Source organism: Gymnodraco acuticeps, unplaced genomic scaffold, assembly GCF_902827175.1.
Source record: "Gymnodraco acuticeps unplaced genomic scaffold, fGymAcu1.1, whole genome shotgun sequence".
NCBI lineage: Eukaryota > Metazoa > Chordata > Actinopteri > Perciformes > Bathydraconidae > Gymnodraco > Gymnodraco acuticeps.
In genome coordinates, this window is record NW_022992126.1 from 2,215,344 (window position 1) to 2,232,823 (window position 17,480).

At 39.8% G+C, this 17,480-nt stretch overlaps 2 protein-coding genes across 5 annotated transcripts; both read right to left on the bottom strand.

Annotated features, from left to right (window-relative positions):
• Window positions 1–213: 213 nt before the first annotated feature.
• On the bottom strand, window positions 214–7,362 carry LOC117537924. 4 transcript variants are annotated; one of them, XM_034203336.1, is made up of 5 exons: window positions 5,683–7,362; window positions 4,854–4,933; window positions 3,856–4,209; window positions 1,099–1,205; window positions 214–673 (listed from the first exon to the last, which is right to left on the bottom strand). In XM_034203336.1, the coding sequence occupies exons 2-5, from the start codon at window positions 4,912–4,914 to the stop codon at window positions 473–475; spliced, it is 723 nt and encodes a 240-aa protein (XP_034059227.1). In that variant the 5' UTR covers window positions 4,915–4,933; window positions 5,683–7,362; the 3' UTR covers window positions 214–472. The 4 variants fall into 4 exon arrangements, 2 of the variants coding, with proteins under 2 accessions (XP_034059227.1, XP_034059226.1); XR_004567795.1 differs by lacking the exon at window positions 5,683–7,362 and adding an exon at window positions 2,502–2,883 and having other exon boundaries at window positions 488–673; window positions 4,854–5,319; XR_004567796.1 differs by lacking the exon at window positions 5,683–7,362 and adding an exon at window positions 2,502–2,880 and having other exon boundaries at window positions 488–673; window positions 4,854–5,309.
• Window positions 7,363–9,765: 2,403 nt separating this feature from the next.
• znf207b (zinc finger protein 207, b) lies at window positions 9,766–17,093 on the bottom strand. Its single transcript, XM_034203334.1, has 10 exons — window positions 17,053–17,093; window positions 16,316–16,442; window positions 16,056–16,194; window positions 15,646–15,834; window positions 15,049–15,124; window positions 14,829–14,890; window positions 14,331–14,464; window positions 13,058–13,294; window positions 12,521–12,677; window positions 9,766–10,546 (listed from the first exon to the last, which is right to left on the bottom strand). The coding sequence occupies exons 1-10, from the start codon at window positions 17,091–17,093 to the stop codon at window positions 10,395–10,397; spliced, it is 1,314 nt and encodes a 437-aa protein (XP_034059225.1). The 3' UTR covers window positions 9,766–10,394.
• Window positions 17,094–17,480: the final 387 nt, after the last annotated feature.

Genomic DNA, 17,480 nt, shown 5'->3' on the forward strand with positions numbered 1-17,480 from the left:
TTTTTACTTTATTGTATACAGCTAAACATAGAGAGTATACAGCTGGGAGAGGGTATGAGGTGCAGTAAAGAGCCACAGATCAAATGTTGTCATGCTGTCATTTCTCAAGAAATTTACAAATCTAAAAACCAAGTTTGTCAATATGAGGAAGGAAATGCTTTCAACGTGTTGTTTTCCCCTGAAGACAAACAAGGCACAATAATTCATGAGCAGTAACAATTCTACAAGCCAACTTTAATTTGCTGAAAAGGCCAAAAACAGACATTTAAAAAGGTTCTTCAGAAAACTTCAAAACACAAGAAGACTTTAAACTACCAACAGTCAACAGATGCAACTAATATAAAGAGCATGTGGATAATCTTTCAGGTAAATGATGTTAGAGAAACTTAAGAGCACTGAATGGAGTGAGTTTCAGGTAGCAGAGTGTGAGATGTTTTAGTAAACCATGTCGGTAACAGGATCTAATATTTCATTATTCAGACTCAGTCCTGGGGCAGAGGGTCCCTCTCGGGCTTTCGTAATGGTTTTGAGGACAGGATTTCTTCACAGAGCAGTTTGTGTACTCAGAAGGCTCCATTTCCTCCAGATTTCGGGGTGCCTGTTTCCGACTGCCGGTCATCTCCTCGTAGATGGGGGCCTGAGGGTGTGATCTGACACTGCGGCGTGCTTTGCTCTGAGAGACATCAAAAGAGTGGAAAAAAACAAATCAGTGAGGTGAGAAAACAGGTTGAACGCACTCTCGATTTCCTGTTCAAATCAGAGTTAGTCATTTTTTTAGTCGAGAGGCAGCATCTTTAAAAGGAAGTCCATACAAAGTCAAATTCCAACTATGATGTGTTTTCTGGTAACAGTTACATAACAGGAGTTCCTTACTAATAAAAAGGTCTTAAAACTGAACTAAAAAGTAGAATAAGTCTGTCACTGCCTTCCTCATTACATCGAAGGAAAACATGCTGACAACTGATAGCAACAAGTTGTGATGAAACTTGTGTGGTTTTGTGGTGAGCTGCAGAGGAACTCTCTGGCACGCTCTCTACAGGCAGGTGCTGCCACTCATATTTCCCCCTCTCAGTGTCGTATTAGAGCAGCGCCACTCACTTTAGAAATCACCACAAATCCCAGGAGAAGCAGGAAGAGGAGAACCACCACAGCTGAGGACAAAGCATACAGCAGAATGGAGTACCGGGAGCAGCCACACTGACCTCCTGTGAAGAAGCAGAGAGAGAAATGTTGAAGATAAAAGAGACACATTAACTGGACGCAAACACGCATACTCTCCACTGAAATTAGATTAGAGTAAGGTATTCCCAACTTCTCACTCCCTTCCTAGTGGTAGACTGCAGTTTGAATATATGTTTGATTGTCATTGTGGGGCTTTAGTAAAAGGTGGAGGTCAACTGCTTAGCATTCAAAGACGAAAACTAAACCAATGTGTTGGTTGTAACAAAGGAACATGTTACCAAGAGTAGCAGTGTAGCTAACTTTGTGTTTTTAGACAATCATTGAGCGCTATGGCCCAGAGGAATAAGCTGTATCAGGCTTTAGTGAAATAGACAGCACTTGTTAGTCAGAGCAATACATTGTTGGTTTGGGTGTATTAATACACCGGACAAGTAGGACACAACTCTTTATTGGAATTTAGCACTTCTATTTTTATACGAAATAAAAGTCAGTTTACATTTTGTTGTGACCCAGTGACTTTAAATTAATAACTTTCACTATTACTACGCTACAACAAACAGGGCACACCTGTTTTCATTGGGTTTCACTGCACCTTCTATTTAAGGACAAATTATATTATTAATAATAACAAATGTACAATATTAAAATAGAGCCTTCAGCACATTTTCAAACACAATATTTGTGTGTAGTAAAAACCTTAAAACACAATAAACTGCTGTTTTTGTCATAGGATAAAAAGAGGGGTGTCCTACTTGTCCAGTGTAGTCATACAAAACTGCATTGTCTTAGAGCTACTGTGTCACCTGACATGGAAGTTATCTTTTCATAACAACTTATATCAAATAGAAGCTGGATTTAAACTCAATAAAGAGAGGTGGTGAGTTAGTTCAGAGTTACAGTGAAGTGACCCACGGAAGTTTGATTCCACCTCACGCATAATTTGTTTTGTGTAAGTGTTTGTGAAACTGACAGAAGAGATATGCAAAATTACTTTCTAAGTCCCAGAACATGGTCTACAAAACCATTAGCTGAAAAGTAACAAACAATAATGCAACAACAGTGATATACAGTTATAGCCATTGATATTGATTTCATTAGTTGCAGTTATGTTAGTCAAAGGCTGACATCCTGAGATATCAGAGCTGGACTGACATCGCACACTGAAACCATTGAGACAAGAGCACAAACCAGAAGGAGGAACCAAATAGTGGAACAACAGAACAACGGTTAGTATGAAAAGGAAACATTCATTTTCAAAGGCCTGAAAAAGCCAAATGGAGTTAGTATGAACCTGGCGATCCAGTCCTCCTGTGACCCACCTTGCACTGAGACAAAAAACACTTGTCTGCCTAGACGGGTGCTGGTGTGGGGCCCGCCCTGCAGAAGCAGCTGGCAGCTGTACAGGGCGCTGTCGTCCGGCTGCAGGTGCTGCAGGGTGAGGTTGTAGGTGAGGCCCCTGGGGCCCGGAGCCGAGGACAGCTGCACCCTCTCAACGGGGAACAGGGAGGAGGAGGGGGGGCTGCTGCCATGTTGGTGCTTTGAATTGTACAATACCTCCACAGGTCCCCGGCCCCTCTGCCGCTTCAGACTCACCCCCTCCACGGCCATGGCCTCCCCATGGGGGGGGGAGGCAGGGGAGTACAGCCGAGCCCCCAGAACACGTCTCTACCAACCCAATGTCCACAGACCCAGGGGCGTCTCCAGAGGGGAAAGGAATACAACTTAAAATAAGATTTATATGCTAAAATCCTATTTCCTCTGAATAATCAACATATCTGCCAAAGGGTTTTTAGGAGGATTTCTCAGTGGATTTATTTCAAATTGTGTGATTTGGTTAGAGAGAAAGTTTAGATATTGGCCTACAGAATGGGGATTTTGACAGTTTTTTCCACTTTCCCTGAGTATTTAGCTATTAACAACACAGTCTTAGCAAAAATACTTAATAATGGTAGCCAGTTTTAAAAAGGCATAATTGATATGAGGATTATAAGAATTATTACAACTTTACAAGTCAGTGAAACTCAATGAGGGTGACTTTTGGTTGTACTGAAGTAGGCCAATATCCTTCCCATTAAACCAGGGGTGTCCACACTTTTTTCACGAGGGCTACATACAGAAAAATATACCAAGGGCTGGGCCACTCCCTAGAGGCGAGGTATATTGCCTCGTAAGTGCAGTTATAAGTTGGAAGAATGTAGGTAAATTGTTCTCGATACTTGAAAATGTAAGAAAAAAACAGCCCACATCACAGCTCCATAGGGTTTCATTTGTTTTGTTAGCAGCTCATTTTTTATTTGCTGTGTGAGGGCCGATTCAAAATGGTACGTGAGCCGCTTTTGGCCCCCGGGCCGTAGTTTGGACACCCCTGCATTAAACCTATCCTTAGTTATCTCTTTGATGCTCCCTACATTTACAGTTCCACCACAATCCTTCTGGTCGCAGGGCACCTTGACCAAACCTTCATTATTAACAATCATAATAGTTCTCAACCTATTTTAATGAATGCCTTATTAGACAGTGGGGCTTAGTTGGAGCACACTGAACAAACAGCACCAAGCACAATTTCTGAATGTCAACCACTTGTATTTGACATTTGTCGTGCTTATTTTGGAAAGCTTAACCCCCTGTGGGTGATATACAGAGTAGTGGGATGGAAAACATTGAATCACTCACCAGCTTTAACAAGGAGGAAGAATTCAGTCTTCCCACGTATTATTATGTCTTCAGAGGAAGGGTTGTCCACCACAAACTCACAGTAGTAGCGGTCCGTGTCGCTGGCACTCAGCTGAGAGATGGTCACATTCAGAGAGTGTGTGCTCGGGTCTCCACTGACACTGATGCGCTTCTTGTCATACATTTCTTCCACAGTGAAGTCAGTCTTGGTGAACTGGAACAGAACTTCAATTTGATTCAGCCAGCTGCGCTTTAGGTAGACGCCGTAAGGGGAAGGGTTCCTTTGCTCCACCTCACAGGGAAACACCACAGAACCCCCCTCATTCCTCTCCAGGAACTCCATGTCACTGCACACTTAATTAAAATAAAAAAGGAACATTTGTGAGTGTGTCAGTGATAAATAAAAGTTGCTTATTAAGAAACATTTTGAAGATCAACTGTTGTGGTAATATTAGATTAATATTCATGCCTGACAATATAAAACATTCAATTGACGATTGGGCCGGTTCAATATACATTTTTTAAAAACACCTCATATTATAATTTAACTTGATATCACAAAAAACATCAGTCCAGGAATCGAACAAACGTAAATCAATCTGTCACAATTTCTCCATAGTTGCTATATTACATTTTGTGCATTGTTCCTGTTATTTGGTCCTGTAGAATACCTTGGTTGAAGGATATTCTACCCAGAGACCCAGAACACAATCTGATTGGTTGCATTTATTTTCTAACACAAAACCACTGAAATGCGTAGTGCATGGTCCGAGAAGGACAAACAAATCAACGTAACACTGTAATATTACAGAACACAGATACAATTCTCATTTATTCATTTTATATACATTTGATTTATAAAATTAAATCGATTTTTGTTTTATCTGAGTGTTCCAGGGTATTCTCTGAATACCTTGAAGGCCCTGACGGTTCGCCACTGCTCATATTACACTCCAAGTATATTTCAAACTGGAAAAAGTAGCAAATGTTCAATTTACCAAATCCAGTCTGTGTGATGAAAAGAGTCCCGAGGAAAGCCAGGTACTGGATCCCCTTCATCTTGATTACTGTCAGAAGACTAAATAAGATCCTAAGGTAAGTCAGTGATGTAAAACATGACAGCACACATGCAACACTTAAGAACTGGATGTTAAAAGTGTGGTTGACAGTAAATGAAACCAAGAGGAACTCCATGAAGCTCCACCTTCAAACCTCAAGATGAAGACAAGAGGAAGCACGCGCTAACCAACACAATGCAAGTTCCTTCTGAGGCACTATGGAAATAAATTAACAATAAAACAAAAGACTGACAGTTAAGGATCAGATTAAGAATGATCTAACACAGGGGTGTCCAAACTACGGCCGGGGGCCATTTTGAATCGGCCCTCAGGAAATTCTAAAAGAATAATGGAATATGGCCCACACCTGAAACTTGTGCTTGTCTTATATTGTACTTCTTAAATATATATATCTAAAACATATATTACACAGTAGAATTCATAAGCCAACTTTTCAAATAAATGCAGTCAATTAAAAGTTGGAAACATTTTCAAATTTAAGTTGATAAGAAAAAAGCCCAATAACTTATTTACATAACAAGCTTGAAATACACCCTTCCTATTTCCCCTTAGTATGAGCAATCTGAGGCTCCTGTTTTAAGGGATGAGCTGCAACACTGTTTGTTACAGAATAAATGAAACCATATAAAGTGCTTTGATGTAGACTGTTTAAAAAAAGGCATTTTCAAGTATCAAGCATAGTTTACCTACATTTGATTGCTTTTGCTAACTTATAACTGAACTTATGAGGCAATATACTGTAACTCACCTCTAGCGAGTGGCCCAGCCCTCGGTATATTTTTCTGTGTGTGCCCTCTGTAAGAGCCAGCGTGTGCAGGTCACTTAGGATCCAAGCTTTTCTGCTCTAGACCTGGCTCTGGAATTTAATAAGCATTACAACCAAGTGTATATCGTAGAGGAAATGATTCAGAATGCCTGTTAGGATGCGTCTGCTGCTTGATAATGTTCATCAGTGGACAGACCTCCGTCACACATCCTGAAGACTGAAGGGCTCGTGCCATCTGACTCAATTGACAATAATGTGAGCTCAAGGCTTGGCTGCAAAAAACAAAAGAATTGAAGCCAAGTACAGCTTTAATATTTGATTATAAGACTTAAGCATTCAAAACATATTCAATATCAATTATATTCACAATTTGGAAAGAAGGAATTACTGAAATAATAAGGACTAATTGTGTTTTCAATGTATAGACATGCAGTAAGACTATTGAAATGGTCTCAAATGATAACCTAGCTTTTCAAAACGTTTTAAAGGGAACGTGTTCAAATGTTCGAGACGAAAAGACTACAATTTAAAAGATTTGAAATAACTTTTACATTTAGCTTTTAGATTAAAGCAAAGGCAGCTGGATGTGTCGTTTTTTTTCTATTTTCTACTGTTCCGAGAGCCTTTTTAATTTCTGAATGTCAAAGATTTACAGGCATTTTAACTTGTGTTTCAGGTTAGAGACTAGAAAAACACTAAAACGTAATGAAACAGAATGAAAATATGACGCAGTAAATTATTCACCATAAAAAGGCCCTGGACAGAATTGAAATGCAGACTTTGAAATGAAAAAGTGGATAAATTAAACTAAGAACTGGCAGAAGCATAAACCTTGTTATTCATCACACCAGACTTGTTTTTCACTTCAGGTACAAAACGTGGTAGACTGCATTTCTCTCTTTACACTGTGGTTTAGGTTTCTACTCGTCCAGCAGGAAACCACATATACAAGGTTCTCATGTACAACAGTTGTTTTAAAGCTGTTTACTTAGTGCTAATGCTCAAGGGTGCTGCATTTTGAGAGGTATTGGTTCAAATGTTTTCGTGCACTTTTATCGATTGGCTAAACTTGAATGGCGATGCCCATAAATGCACTCATAAAGTCTGTTGAGGCAAAATGTTTGTGAGGCCTCAAACCACTCAAGCACTTTATTTCTAGCGTGTGGCGCCATGATGCTTGTGACCACGTTCCATTATTAAAGAAACGTATGACTATATCCTCGAAATGTTTGTACAAACAGCACTCGAAACTAAGAAACAAACAACATTAAGCTTAAGTTTCCATGTATTTATTTCTCGCTTTATTGCCTAATAGGTACAATGGGTAATAATCATTTCAATTCAAATAAAGCTTAAGCAATGTACTTTACATTGGGATCACATTGGGATGTAATTATATATAATAAAATTAAAAAAACGTTTTATATATTCTTAGAATCGTTTACTAGTAAATATTCTGTATTTAAAAGTTTATATTCCCTTAATGGCCACTTTATAAGTTAACATTTAATAAGTAACACCAATTATTTTTCATCAAAATGGCTGCAGTAGTGCTACAGTATCATTTCTCTGTGTAGGTTTTCTAAATATTATGTACTATAATCAGGCTTTATACTCCTTATTATAGCTACTGTCTAACATTATAGTATATACTGTCAACAATAAATGAGAGACTTTGTCTAGTCTAGTGGAACAGATGTTCTCAGTATTGCTAATGGGGAGTGGTGATGGTTGTAGTGTGGATATGTGAAAGGTTAATATTATTCCCCCATAGTCCACTAGGTGGTGCACTGGTTCCACCACACTGAGCAGCTGAAGGTGTGATTGGTGGATTTCACCCCAAGTTTGAATCAAAAGAAAACAAGTGACATCAAAAATAATGCAACCATTTTATTTAAAAAGACAAGAAATCTGACTTTGGTAACATTCATAGAGACGCAAAGCTGCTCCTTTGACAGTTATTCTTTTAGTCCTTGAAAACTAGTTCAAAAATAGTATCAGTGATAGACTTGTAGACATGTAAAAATGTATACATTTCAAATTTCACTAAGAAACCTGAATGATTAATATATTTACATTTAATACTCAAGTAAATGTTGTTGCCAACAACATCTGAGTTTCTATTTAAAGAGTCAGTTCACCCAAATAAAATAAACAGAAACCATGTCTTCACTTATAAGCATTGAGTAACGCTGATAGTGTCGCTTTGATTTTATCTAGGTATTGATATGGGTTGTCAACCTCATACTGCTTGAATTTTATTTGAAAGAAAAAGTCGCTTTATAAAGTTTCAGAAAAGACTAAGAGGGACTTCCTGATTGAATAAGACCAACACCTGTGTCATGCAGTCACAAGTAAAGGTTGCTCCATTGAAAAGGGCCCCTCCACAAGTTGTTGTGTTTTGTTCTGTGTGGCTCTGAAGTCTGAAACAATTACCTGAATTTAAGCTCTATACAAAGAAAACCGGCATTTTAAACTGGAGGTGTGGAGTTTGAGGATCTAACAAAAAAGACCCAACTTAATTTAAATGGAATACATCTTTAAGGGGTCAGGGAACCACGGCCTTAGACTTGAGATTATGTTCTCATTAAGGTGAGCTGACCCTTTAACATAACTGACCATATTAATCCATTTCGTACTAGACAGAAAAGAAAAATTACAATTTCATTTACATTTCAATGCCCAAGTCTACGTACCTTTGAATAAATAAAATATAGTTCGTGTTAATCAAGGCATGCTTTTGTTATTAAGTCTTTAATGATCTAGTAACTTTGAAAAACAAACTATTAACCAATAAATAAGGTAATAAAAGGCTTCGCATCCAGTTGTAGAGGGTAAGCCACACTATAATAAACATCAGGTACTTACTGGGTTTAACTGACCTTTCATGCCAGCTGAGTGCGTTTTAAGGCTGATATGGATGGGCTACAGACAACAAAAACAAATACAGAGCAGTAAGTGATATGTGCAGAGGGAGAAATAGTGCCAAACTAAATAATACCTAGAGAAACTGCTCGTCACCATGTCTTTAGATTAATGCGCGCACTATAGACTCAAATGTGTGTCCCTGCCGCTACATGTGTGCATGAATAATGTATTCGCTCGGAGATTGTCTTCTTTACAGCAATCTCCACCAAGGGATGAGAGTTGAGAATAGAAAGGATGGACAAAACAAAAAAACACCCAGCAATACAAAACAGCGCCGCAGTAAATAACAATCTAACAGCTGTTTTTCTCTAAACCATCTCGAAATAAATAGTTAGGTCTCCGTTAACAGAGATGGTGAGGCCTTGTGACCTCTGTTCCTACATGCTCCAGCCATTTGGATTATTTCATAACATCAATCTTTCTACTTTTGTTTGTAGGAATGGTTGCACAAGCAATTCAGGATATTGCTGCTGTAAATCCCAACTAGACACAAACTAGGTTGTTATTTAGCAGTATGTGTCGACAACCATCGTAAGACATTCCCTAGTCATTCAAACGGGGATCAACCGTCAGTAGAATATAGTGCCTTCATTTACCTTATAATCTAAAAGAAAACTGAAAACGGAGCTTCACAAAATTGGGATTTACCACAGAGCTGCTCCACTGCTGGGTTTGTTGTTTTGCTTGCCCTCTGTAGTGCATTATGGGACATGACTGAGCTGTGACAAACATTAAAGCACTCATGCATGTTTGATAACTGAAGGAAAAGGTGAATGAGTTTACATTTAGTTTCCTTTTCACTTTTGTGTAAATGCACTATATGAACAAGAACCGTTATTTAATCTGAAGTTATTTCCATCATTATCATGAGGTAACATGCAGTATTTGGAACCAGAAGTTGGCCAACATCTTTTGGGCTGGTAGTACACGAGCTTTGAGCACAATAAGTCTTTATTCTGTTTCTGAACCAACAATGTATACTTAAAGTCTTATCAAGGCAAGGTCAAGAGGACTCCTCAAAAAATAGATGATGGCAAACTTGGTTTTTAAATACCTGATGAAAACCTGAGCCATAAGGGAAGAGCACCCGTACAAACCTTCATCACTCACCTCCACGCACGTCAGGACAAACCAGCATTGGATTTCAAGATGTATTTTATTACAACAGATTCATAAAACATTACAAAGGATGCATACAGGTACCCTTTTAACCAGAAAATATTAAAAACAAACCTGAAATAAGGATAAAGCTAGAGACTGATGAGTCATGAATTTATAACACTACTTAGTTGGAATCATCTTCATCACTGAGACCCTCACCAACCAAGGTTGGGGACGCAAGTCCAACAGCACCTAAGCATGCTGTGAGGGCCTCAATCAAGCTACCGAAAGAAAAAAAAAATCAAATGTTTACAAGAGAAACTTGCCTTTGTAAGGGGTTGGTACGTTCATGTAACTCCAGCAGCTTCAAAAGAAATATGAATCATTTTAACACTTCACCTCTATAAACCTGAGTGAAACCTAAGGGGGAGAAAATATATCCTCACATGTAATCAAATGACAACGACATAACTTTCAGGAAGTTGAGTGGTGTTTGGCTGTTTCCAATAAAGATGTTACATTAAATGTCCATTAGTTCTAACAAACAACGTTTGTCTTCACCGCCACTGGTCTTACTGCTCTTTGCTTGCAGCTAGGTTTGAAAAAGCACAAGGATGAGAGAAAGGTGTGAACCTCAAACCTAATGTGGTGGCTGCTTTGCTGCTTCAGTAGCGTCCTGCCGGAGACATGACGGGCGGCCTCATGCCCATGGGAGGGCCTCCCTGGTAAGAGGGCACCATAGGAGGACCCTGCCCATAAGGAGGCATCCCCCCAGGCATGTAGCTGGGCATGCCCTGAGGAGGGGCGCCATACTGACCTGCAGGGAAACACAGGGAGAGAACAATGATCACTGCAGCCATTCAAAGGTTTAGTCAATTACATACCAATTAACATTAATCCTGTTGCTAAACTTTTCTATTTCAAGCAAAGGAACAGTTTTAACTTTAGCTCTTCGTGTGTCAAAAAATACTTTTAGAGGGAGTTTGGGGTGACCAGACAGCGTGATTTGGCCACAGAGAACATGGGCACAAATGACCTGAGCTAGTCCCCAGTTTGGACCATCTACCGATTACATGTCTCTCTTTCCCAACACTTCTTGACTGTCTCTCGACTTTCAAATAATGGCATTAAATTGTCTTTAATAACATTTATTTATTCAAAAAAAGGCTTCAGTGTAACTGTAGACCAGGGCCCCAATAACTGACAACATGACAAATGGTTTTGATTGTAACATGTATTAGGGCTGAACGATATACCGTGTCATGGCGATAACCGCGGTATGCGCATGCGCGGTATTCACACCGCAGGGACGTGCAGTTTTATTCATTTTTTAAAAAAAAATGCTAACGCACTTTAGCACAGAATTCAAAATAAAGATACCCTTATTACTTATCGAAACTGCACATACAATATATCCGATTAAAGCTGAGACTCCACAGATTATTTAAGTATAGTATCTAAGCGATCCGATCTCGCAACAGGGGAACCAAACACAGACATCACAACACATACCTTTTATGGAGCTTTTACGGGAGATCGTCTCACCGTAGCTGTCAATCTGATCAAAAGACGTGTTCAATGGCATTAAAACGAGAAAGAAAAAAACGCGGCTGAATCGGTTGATCCATAGGTTGATAATGTATCTGTGGCTTTGAAGCAATTGTTTATAATCCATAATTCCATTTGTATGTAAAAATCGGATCACAAAAGTTAGCTGCTAATGGTAGCCACCTTGGTGGTATGCAGCTTCCGGTTTTGGCTACGCGTCACTCTCACTCCTTATTTGTTCATGTGTTGGTGTGTGTAGAACTTCCCCTGATATTTGACCTTTTTAGACAGATTTAGCACCAAAAAAACACTCTTTTGGGGCCATTTGGGTGGATTTTCCATATCTCTGGCCCACCTTGCTGGATTTTGACATGTGACATCTCTTTCTGACCGTCAGAGCCAATGGAATCGAGGGGAAATCACACAGTCCTTATTTGGTAATGTGTGTGTGAGAGACTTCCGCATCGCCAAGACCGGAAGCAGCAGCCACTCTGGTGGCTACCATTAGCAGCTAACTTTTGCTCTGCGATATTTACATAAAAATGGAATTATGGATTATAATTAAATCATTTTTTTTATACAGAGACGTTAAAAACCTATGGATTAACCGATTCAGCCGCGTTTTTTCTTTCTCGTTTTAATGCCATTGAACACGTCTTTTGATCAGATTGACAGCTACGGTGAGACATCTCCCCTCGAAGCTACGTAAAGGTACGTGTCGTGATGTCTGCGTTTGCTTCCCCTGTCCGAGTTCAGATCACTCAGTGATGATACTATATACCTAAATAATCTGTGGAACCTCAGCTTTAATCGGATATCTTGTAAGTGCAGCTACGATAAGTAATAAGGGTACTTTTATCTTGAGTTCTGTGCCAAAGTGCGTTAGCATTTTTCGCTCAGGGGTCATTTAGATGCTTCTTATGAGACTTGTGTTTTGTTTTGGTAAAAATGGTTTGTATCGTCAGTTAGCTGAGATTATTTCCGTTAATCTGGTATAACACATTAATAGGTTCTTAAATATTACGATCCCCTGAGACACTGTCGTAAAAAAAAAAAGTAAAGTACCAGCCGGGACTTTGGGGTTTAACAGGTTAAAAAAACCGCAATATATACCGCAGGGGGGGAAAAAACCACGATGTCAGTTTTTTTCAATACCGTGCAGCCCTAACATGTATGCAAAATGACTGACTCAAAATGTCGGTAATATGATGGGTATTTCACACACTAACAACCATTCCCTTACCATGCATGGGATGCCTCATGCCGGGCTGCTGTGGTGGCATTCCTTGCTGTGGGGGCATTATCCCGCCCACAGACACCACCGGGGGGGCAGCCACATGGGCCTGACCCTGCCGGGCCGTGAGACGCTGGTAACGAGGCAACTGTGCCTTCATCTCTTCCTGTTGGCGGGGACAACACACAGGGCAAACACTCAGACTAAAGAAACACAATTTGGCCCCTCACAGTGCAAAGTTAAACACTCACAAAAATGATGAGGAATAGGTAACCAATGTTGGCGTGCCCTGATCTCAAGGATATTTAAGTTCAGAATCATCTTTCCACATATCCACGTAAGAGTAACTACTAAGTAAAAGTAAGAATGAATGCCTGGCAGATATCCCCTTAGTATCTTACTTCATGTTTGTTATGTTATTGACATTCACAACCAGATTGATGGTTAAATATTGAGTCAACCCATTAATCAGTATACGTACTATATTATATATATCAGTCATTACTTACTGTGGAAAGGGCAAAATAGAAAGCTCAAGCGACTTACCAGTGAGATATCCTCATCAGGATGGATCAACTTACTAGTTGCACTCGTGGTGGTGAGGGTGGCGGGCTTGGTGGCCACTGTGGCCGGGGGTTTGGCCACAGCGCCGCTAGAGGGATTAGAAGAAGTGGAAGAGGAGACAGAGGGCTGGGTGTAGGCAGGGAATGTTGCTTTGGGAGGGTCGGAGGAGACGGCACCGTGAGGGTTTGAAGCTGGAACTCCTGAAGTGCTCTGCTGGGCCTGTACAAAGACACAATGCAGTCAAAAGTCCTTAATAAATGCACTATAACTTTGTCCTAATCATTACATAACAGAGTGCTAGAGATTCAAAGCCCAACAATCAATTTCAGTAGGTTTGCCTTTTTAAACAATCAAAGTTACATTTAGTTATTCTACCGAAGTAGTATTTGGATTTAACTTTAAATATATAATATCGTCCAAATAATCATTTACGTTTTTTCTTTATACATTTACATCATTTACTTTCAACAATCATTGGATGATGAACAAATTCTGATAAATCGATAGACTTAGAGTTCAGATTGAAAAACTGGCAGTGTGTTATGCACCTCTGCAGCACACACAGTCAAAGCATAATGAGTTAGTATGGCAGAATTCATGCTTCAGAGGGTATGAGTTGTGAATGATGTATGATGGTATAAATGTAAATCGATTGTTATGCCTCATTCTGCATTAATTTAAGCACATGCAGTAAATGACGCTCACAAACTAAAAAATATGTCAGTTGTTGTCAGGGACAACTATCCTCTGACACCAACGTCATAGCCAATGTTGATGCACAAGGCAAACACTGTTCAGTTATCAGCCTAGTTTAACACAGACAGTAATGCCATTAGCAACATGCAGCTGCCACAGCTTCAGAGGCCTGTCTGTGAGCGTACTTGAGGCGTGTTAGGAAAGGGAGGCTGGGAGGAGGCAGACTGAAGGTCTGCAGCTGGAGAAGAAACAGCTGCTGTGCTGCACATAGCGCCCATCTGCAGCATGGTGGAAAGATCACAGTATTGGCATGTAACATGTCCACATACTATGCAAAATGTAATTATAAGAACTAAATATGCTACATAATAATGAAAGAAAGATCGGAAAAGAAAAGAAGAACAGCTGGCTACATAAAAGAGGAACCAGGAATCCAGAAACAAGAAGTATGAAATAACGTCGCTAAGTATCGTGTTCTTAAGAAACAGAATAAAGCCTTTCATTTAGAGACTTTAGAGACACCTGTAAACACACAGAAAAGTGTGTGTGTGTTGCCCACCTGCGCTGCACTGGGGAAAAGAGGTTTGGAGACGGCGGGCTGGACCCCTGGGACCGCCGGTCGGCTGGCCATCAGTCCGACTGCCTGGGCCATGTGGGGCATCCCTGGCCTGGGAGCCATGTGATGGGGCATTCCTAAACATCAACCAAACAGCTCAATCAACCCTTCTGCCAGCATTGCATTGGAACCACAAAAGGCTAAATAAACAAGGTACACAAAGAAGGAACAATCATTTAAAAAGCCAATGTCTGTCTCTAAAGACTGGTCCATTATGTCAATATGAAAACATTCACCTAACAAATAAACAGTTAACATATCAGCTACATTTGCCTAACCATCTAAACATGGAAGCAACAAACAGTTTGTGCTATGATAGGGATTAAAAATGTGATTTAATAGGGTTACTATATACTATTATATGACAAACTCTTAATTTATTTTCGGAATAGATAATACATTTCTTGTGTAACCCCAGTGGAGAATACAACCGCAACTCACCGTGTGGCATACCAGGCATCCCTGGCATCATGGGAGGCATCATTCCACCCATTTGCATCATGCTGCAAAAGACAGAAGGATTGTTTGGTGTTACTATAATTACAATAGAATGTGATACAATAATTACCCACAAACTAAATAGTGGCATATCATTAAGAGTAAACTAAAGAAGCATTGGACATGAAATAACATTAGACACAGTCAATGAGACATCTCTTACCCAGGTGGCATTCCATGCATGGCATGGGGCATGCCGTGCATCATGGGAGGAACGCCTGGCATCATGGGAGGCATGCCTTTAACAATGAGAGGGGACATGTTCTGTTTACTAGAAACTCAACACTACATCACTGAAAACAGGCAGCTACATGTCTAGGAAACCGAACACAAGAATACATGTGCAGTAATCTCTATCCCCGCTGATTCATCTTCATTTCTGTTCAATTCCAGGTCTAAACGTTCTCACACTGTAGGTGCGTCACAACAATAACAGTGTGTCCTCGTTTCGGTATAAACTATACATTGCAAACACAGAAACCAGGACTAAAATAGCAACACCATAAACAGCTTATTAAATGCAGTGATTTGATGAAGACAACATGTAGGAATTACAGGGAGAGCCTAACATTTGGCATTGCTATTAATTAAATATAAGCTAGCACAAAAACCAAGTGATACATTGACGACATAATCAGGAACATGTTCAACCATTCTTGTCGTTGTGGTTGGTTTAGATCAAACTGACCAAATGTTTGGTGTTTTAAAAAAAGTTTTTAGTGATTATTCCGAACTTCTGCTTTTCACTAAGGTTCCTTGCCTTGATATGCTCCAGGGTGCATCCCAGGTACGCCAGCCACAGGAGGCATCCCAAGCTGGGCCATTGGAGCAGCGTAGCTTTGCTGGGGCTGGACAACAGCCGGCTGCGGAACTGATGGTCCTGCTTCATCATCATCATCCTCATCCTCATCAGAGTCGTCCTGATTATTTGACTTCTTCTTTTGACTCTCTAAAGAAAAGAAAAGGTTGTGGTGAAGCTTTAAGAATGATCAAATTACATCAACCCACAGCATTATAAAAATGAAGTAGTAATAGATCACACAATAAACAAACATATTCAAAGATTTACGATTAATCTTAAATGATTCCAAATACACAACATTATTACACATTTTGGAAATCTAGGCTTTTATTCTAAATTGGCAAGAAAGAGCTTATAGGTTTACAAACCTTGTGATTTCTGTTCTAATGTTCGTCTTCTTTCCTGCATGTCTTTCTCTGGAATCCCCTCCATACCGTAGATCTCCAGCTCAATGTCAACTCTTCCAGGAATTGCATTTGGAACACTGTCAATCGTCTCTTTGTGTACCTGAAACGCATGCAAAGTGAGCCAGTGCATATTCATATCTAAAGAGAACACCTATTGTCCAGTGTATGATAAGTTAGAGCTATGAACTAAACCAGGACAAAAAGACAAAAAAGCTACCCACCTGCATGCAATGAATAGCCAATCCTGGGCCTGTGTACAACTTCTTGTGACAAATATGGCATTTAAAATGCTTTGCCTTCTGATGCTGAATGAGGATCTTTTCATCATCAAAGTCTCGATTACAGTACCTTGAGAAAGAAGTTAAGGAATGTATAGAAAGAGAAAACATGAACAAATACTAAGCTACTAAGTTCACAAAGTCAGAGAATCACACGCAAGCATTCAAAACAAACCCTAATGCTGCCTGAATAAAAGCTCCGAGGTGTAGCGTGAGTCCTAATCCCCATTCATGATCAATGAAGGGCATAGCAAGCCGTTAGGTTACAAAACATCTCGGTAAAAATAAGGTTTCACACTTAACCGCCCTGAACCATGAATCATACCGTTCAACGTTAATGCTACCCGGAATCATCAATGCATGGCTAACATGTTAGCCAGCTACCTCCGTTCCGAAGGTAGCTAGCAATACTTTCTTCTTAGCAATCCAGTGAATTGAACGTAAACTTTTATCAGTTACGTGTAGTCGGAGCCGAATATTTGACCGATATTAAATATACACTGGGAAAAAGCAATCTTCAAAACGAATGGCTAGACTCCAAAGCCAAATGGTTAGGCTAATGTTAGCATACAAGCCGATAAAACCTAAAGAGAGGCTAGCTTAGGCCTTCCTTTTGTCAAGCTAACGATTAGCCTCTGGCATTTCTACGTTGCTTTGTTGTCATCCGGTCAAAAGGATACCAGCACCATGGCTTCATCTGCTTCTTCTTTTTTCGCCCCATTGCCAATGGATAATGAAAACGATTTCTTACAACTTGAAATAGTAGTCTTATTATCTTTTTGACAACAGCATGCTGTAGTCCCGTAACAACGCCGAAAATGGCGCTTTGATGGAGGAAGTTGTAGTGCAGAAAATAGACGTCATGTCAAGACACGCCCCTGAATCATGTAGTGTATTCAAACCAAACCCCCACTCATTCATTCAAAATAAAATTAAACAAAGATTCATATCTCATAGAAGTTAGGCCAAACATCACAGAGTGATGTTGTAGCTGGTAAAGTTTTGACTATTTTCTTGACAATAAAAGCTTAACTTAAAATAATACATTGTCATATAAAGGTATTACCTATATAAAAAAAACGAAGGCGACAACATCTGAGTCTGCAGT

Excerpts from the sequence above, each read along its gene's own strand:
- LOC117537924 (XM_034203335.1), bottom strand. The coding sequence starts at position 5,049 with ATGGAGTTCCTCTTGGTTTCATTTACTGTCAACCACACTTTTAACATC. Across the intron at positions 4,210-4,853 it reads CATCACACAGACTGGATTTG|TGTGCAGTGACATGGAGTTC; the intron begins GTAAATTGAACA and ends ATTTTAATTAAG. Across the intron at positions 674-1,098 it reads GATTTGTGGTGATTTCTAAA|AGCAAAGCACGCCGCAGTGT; the intron begins GTGAGTGGCGCT and ends GATGTCTCTCAG.
- znf207b (XM_034203334.1), bottom strand. The coding sequence starts at position 17,093 with ATGGGGCGAAAAAAGAAGAAGCAGATGAAGCCATGGTGCTG. Across the intron at positions 16,195-16,315 it reads TGGCTATTCATTGCATGCAG|GTACACAAAGAGACGATTGA; the intron begins GTGGGTAGCTTT and ends CATGCGTTTCAG. Across the intron at positions 15,835-16,055 it reads ATTAGAACAGAAATCACAAG|AGAGTCAAAAGAAGAAGTCA; the intron begins GTTTGTAAACCT and ends TCTTTTCTTTAG.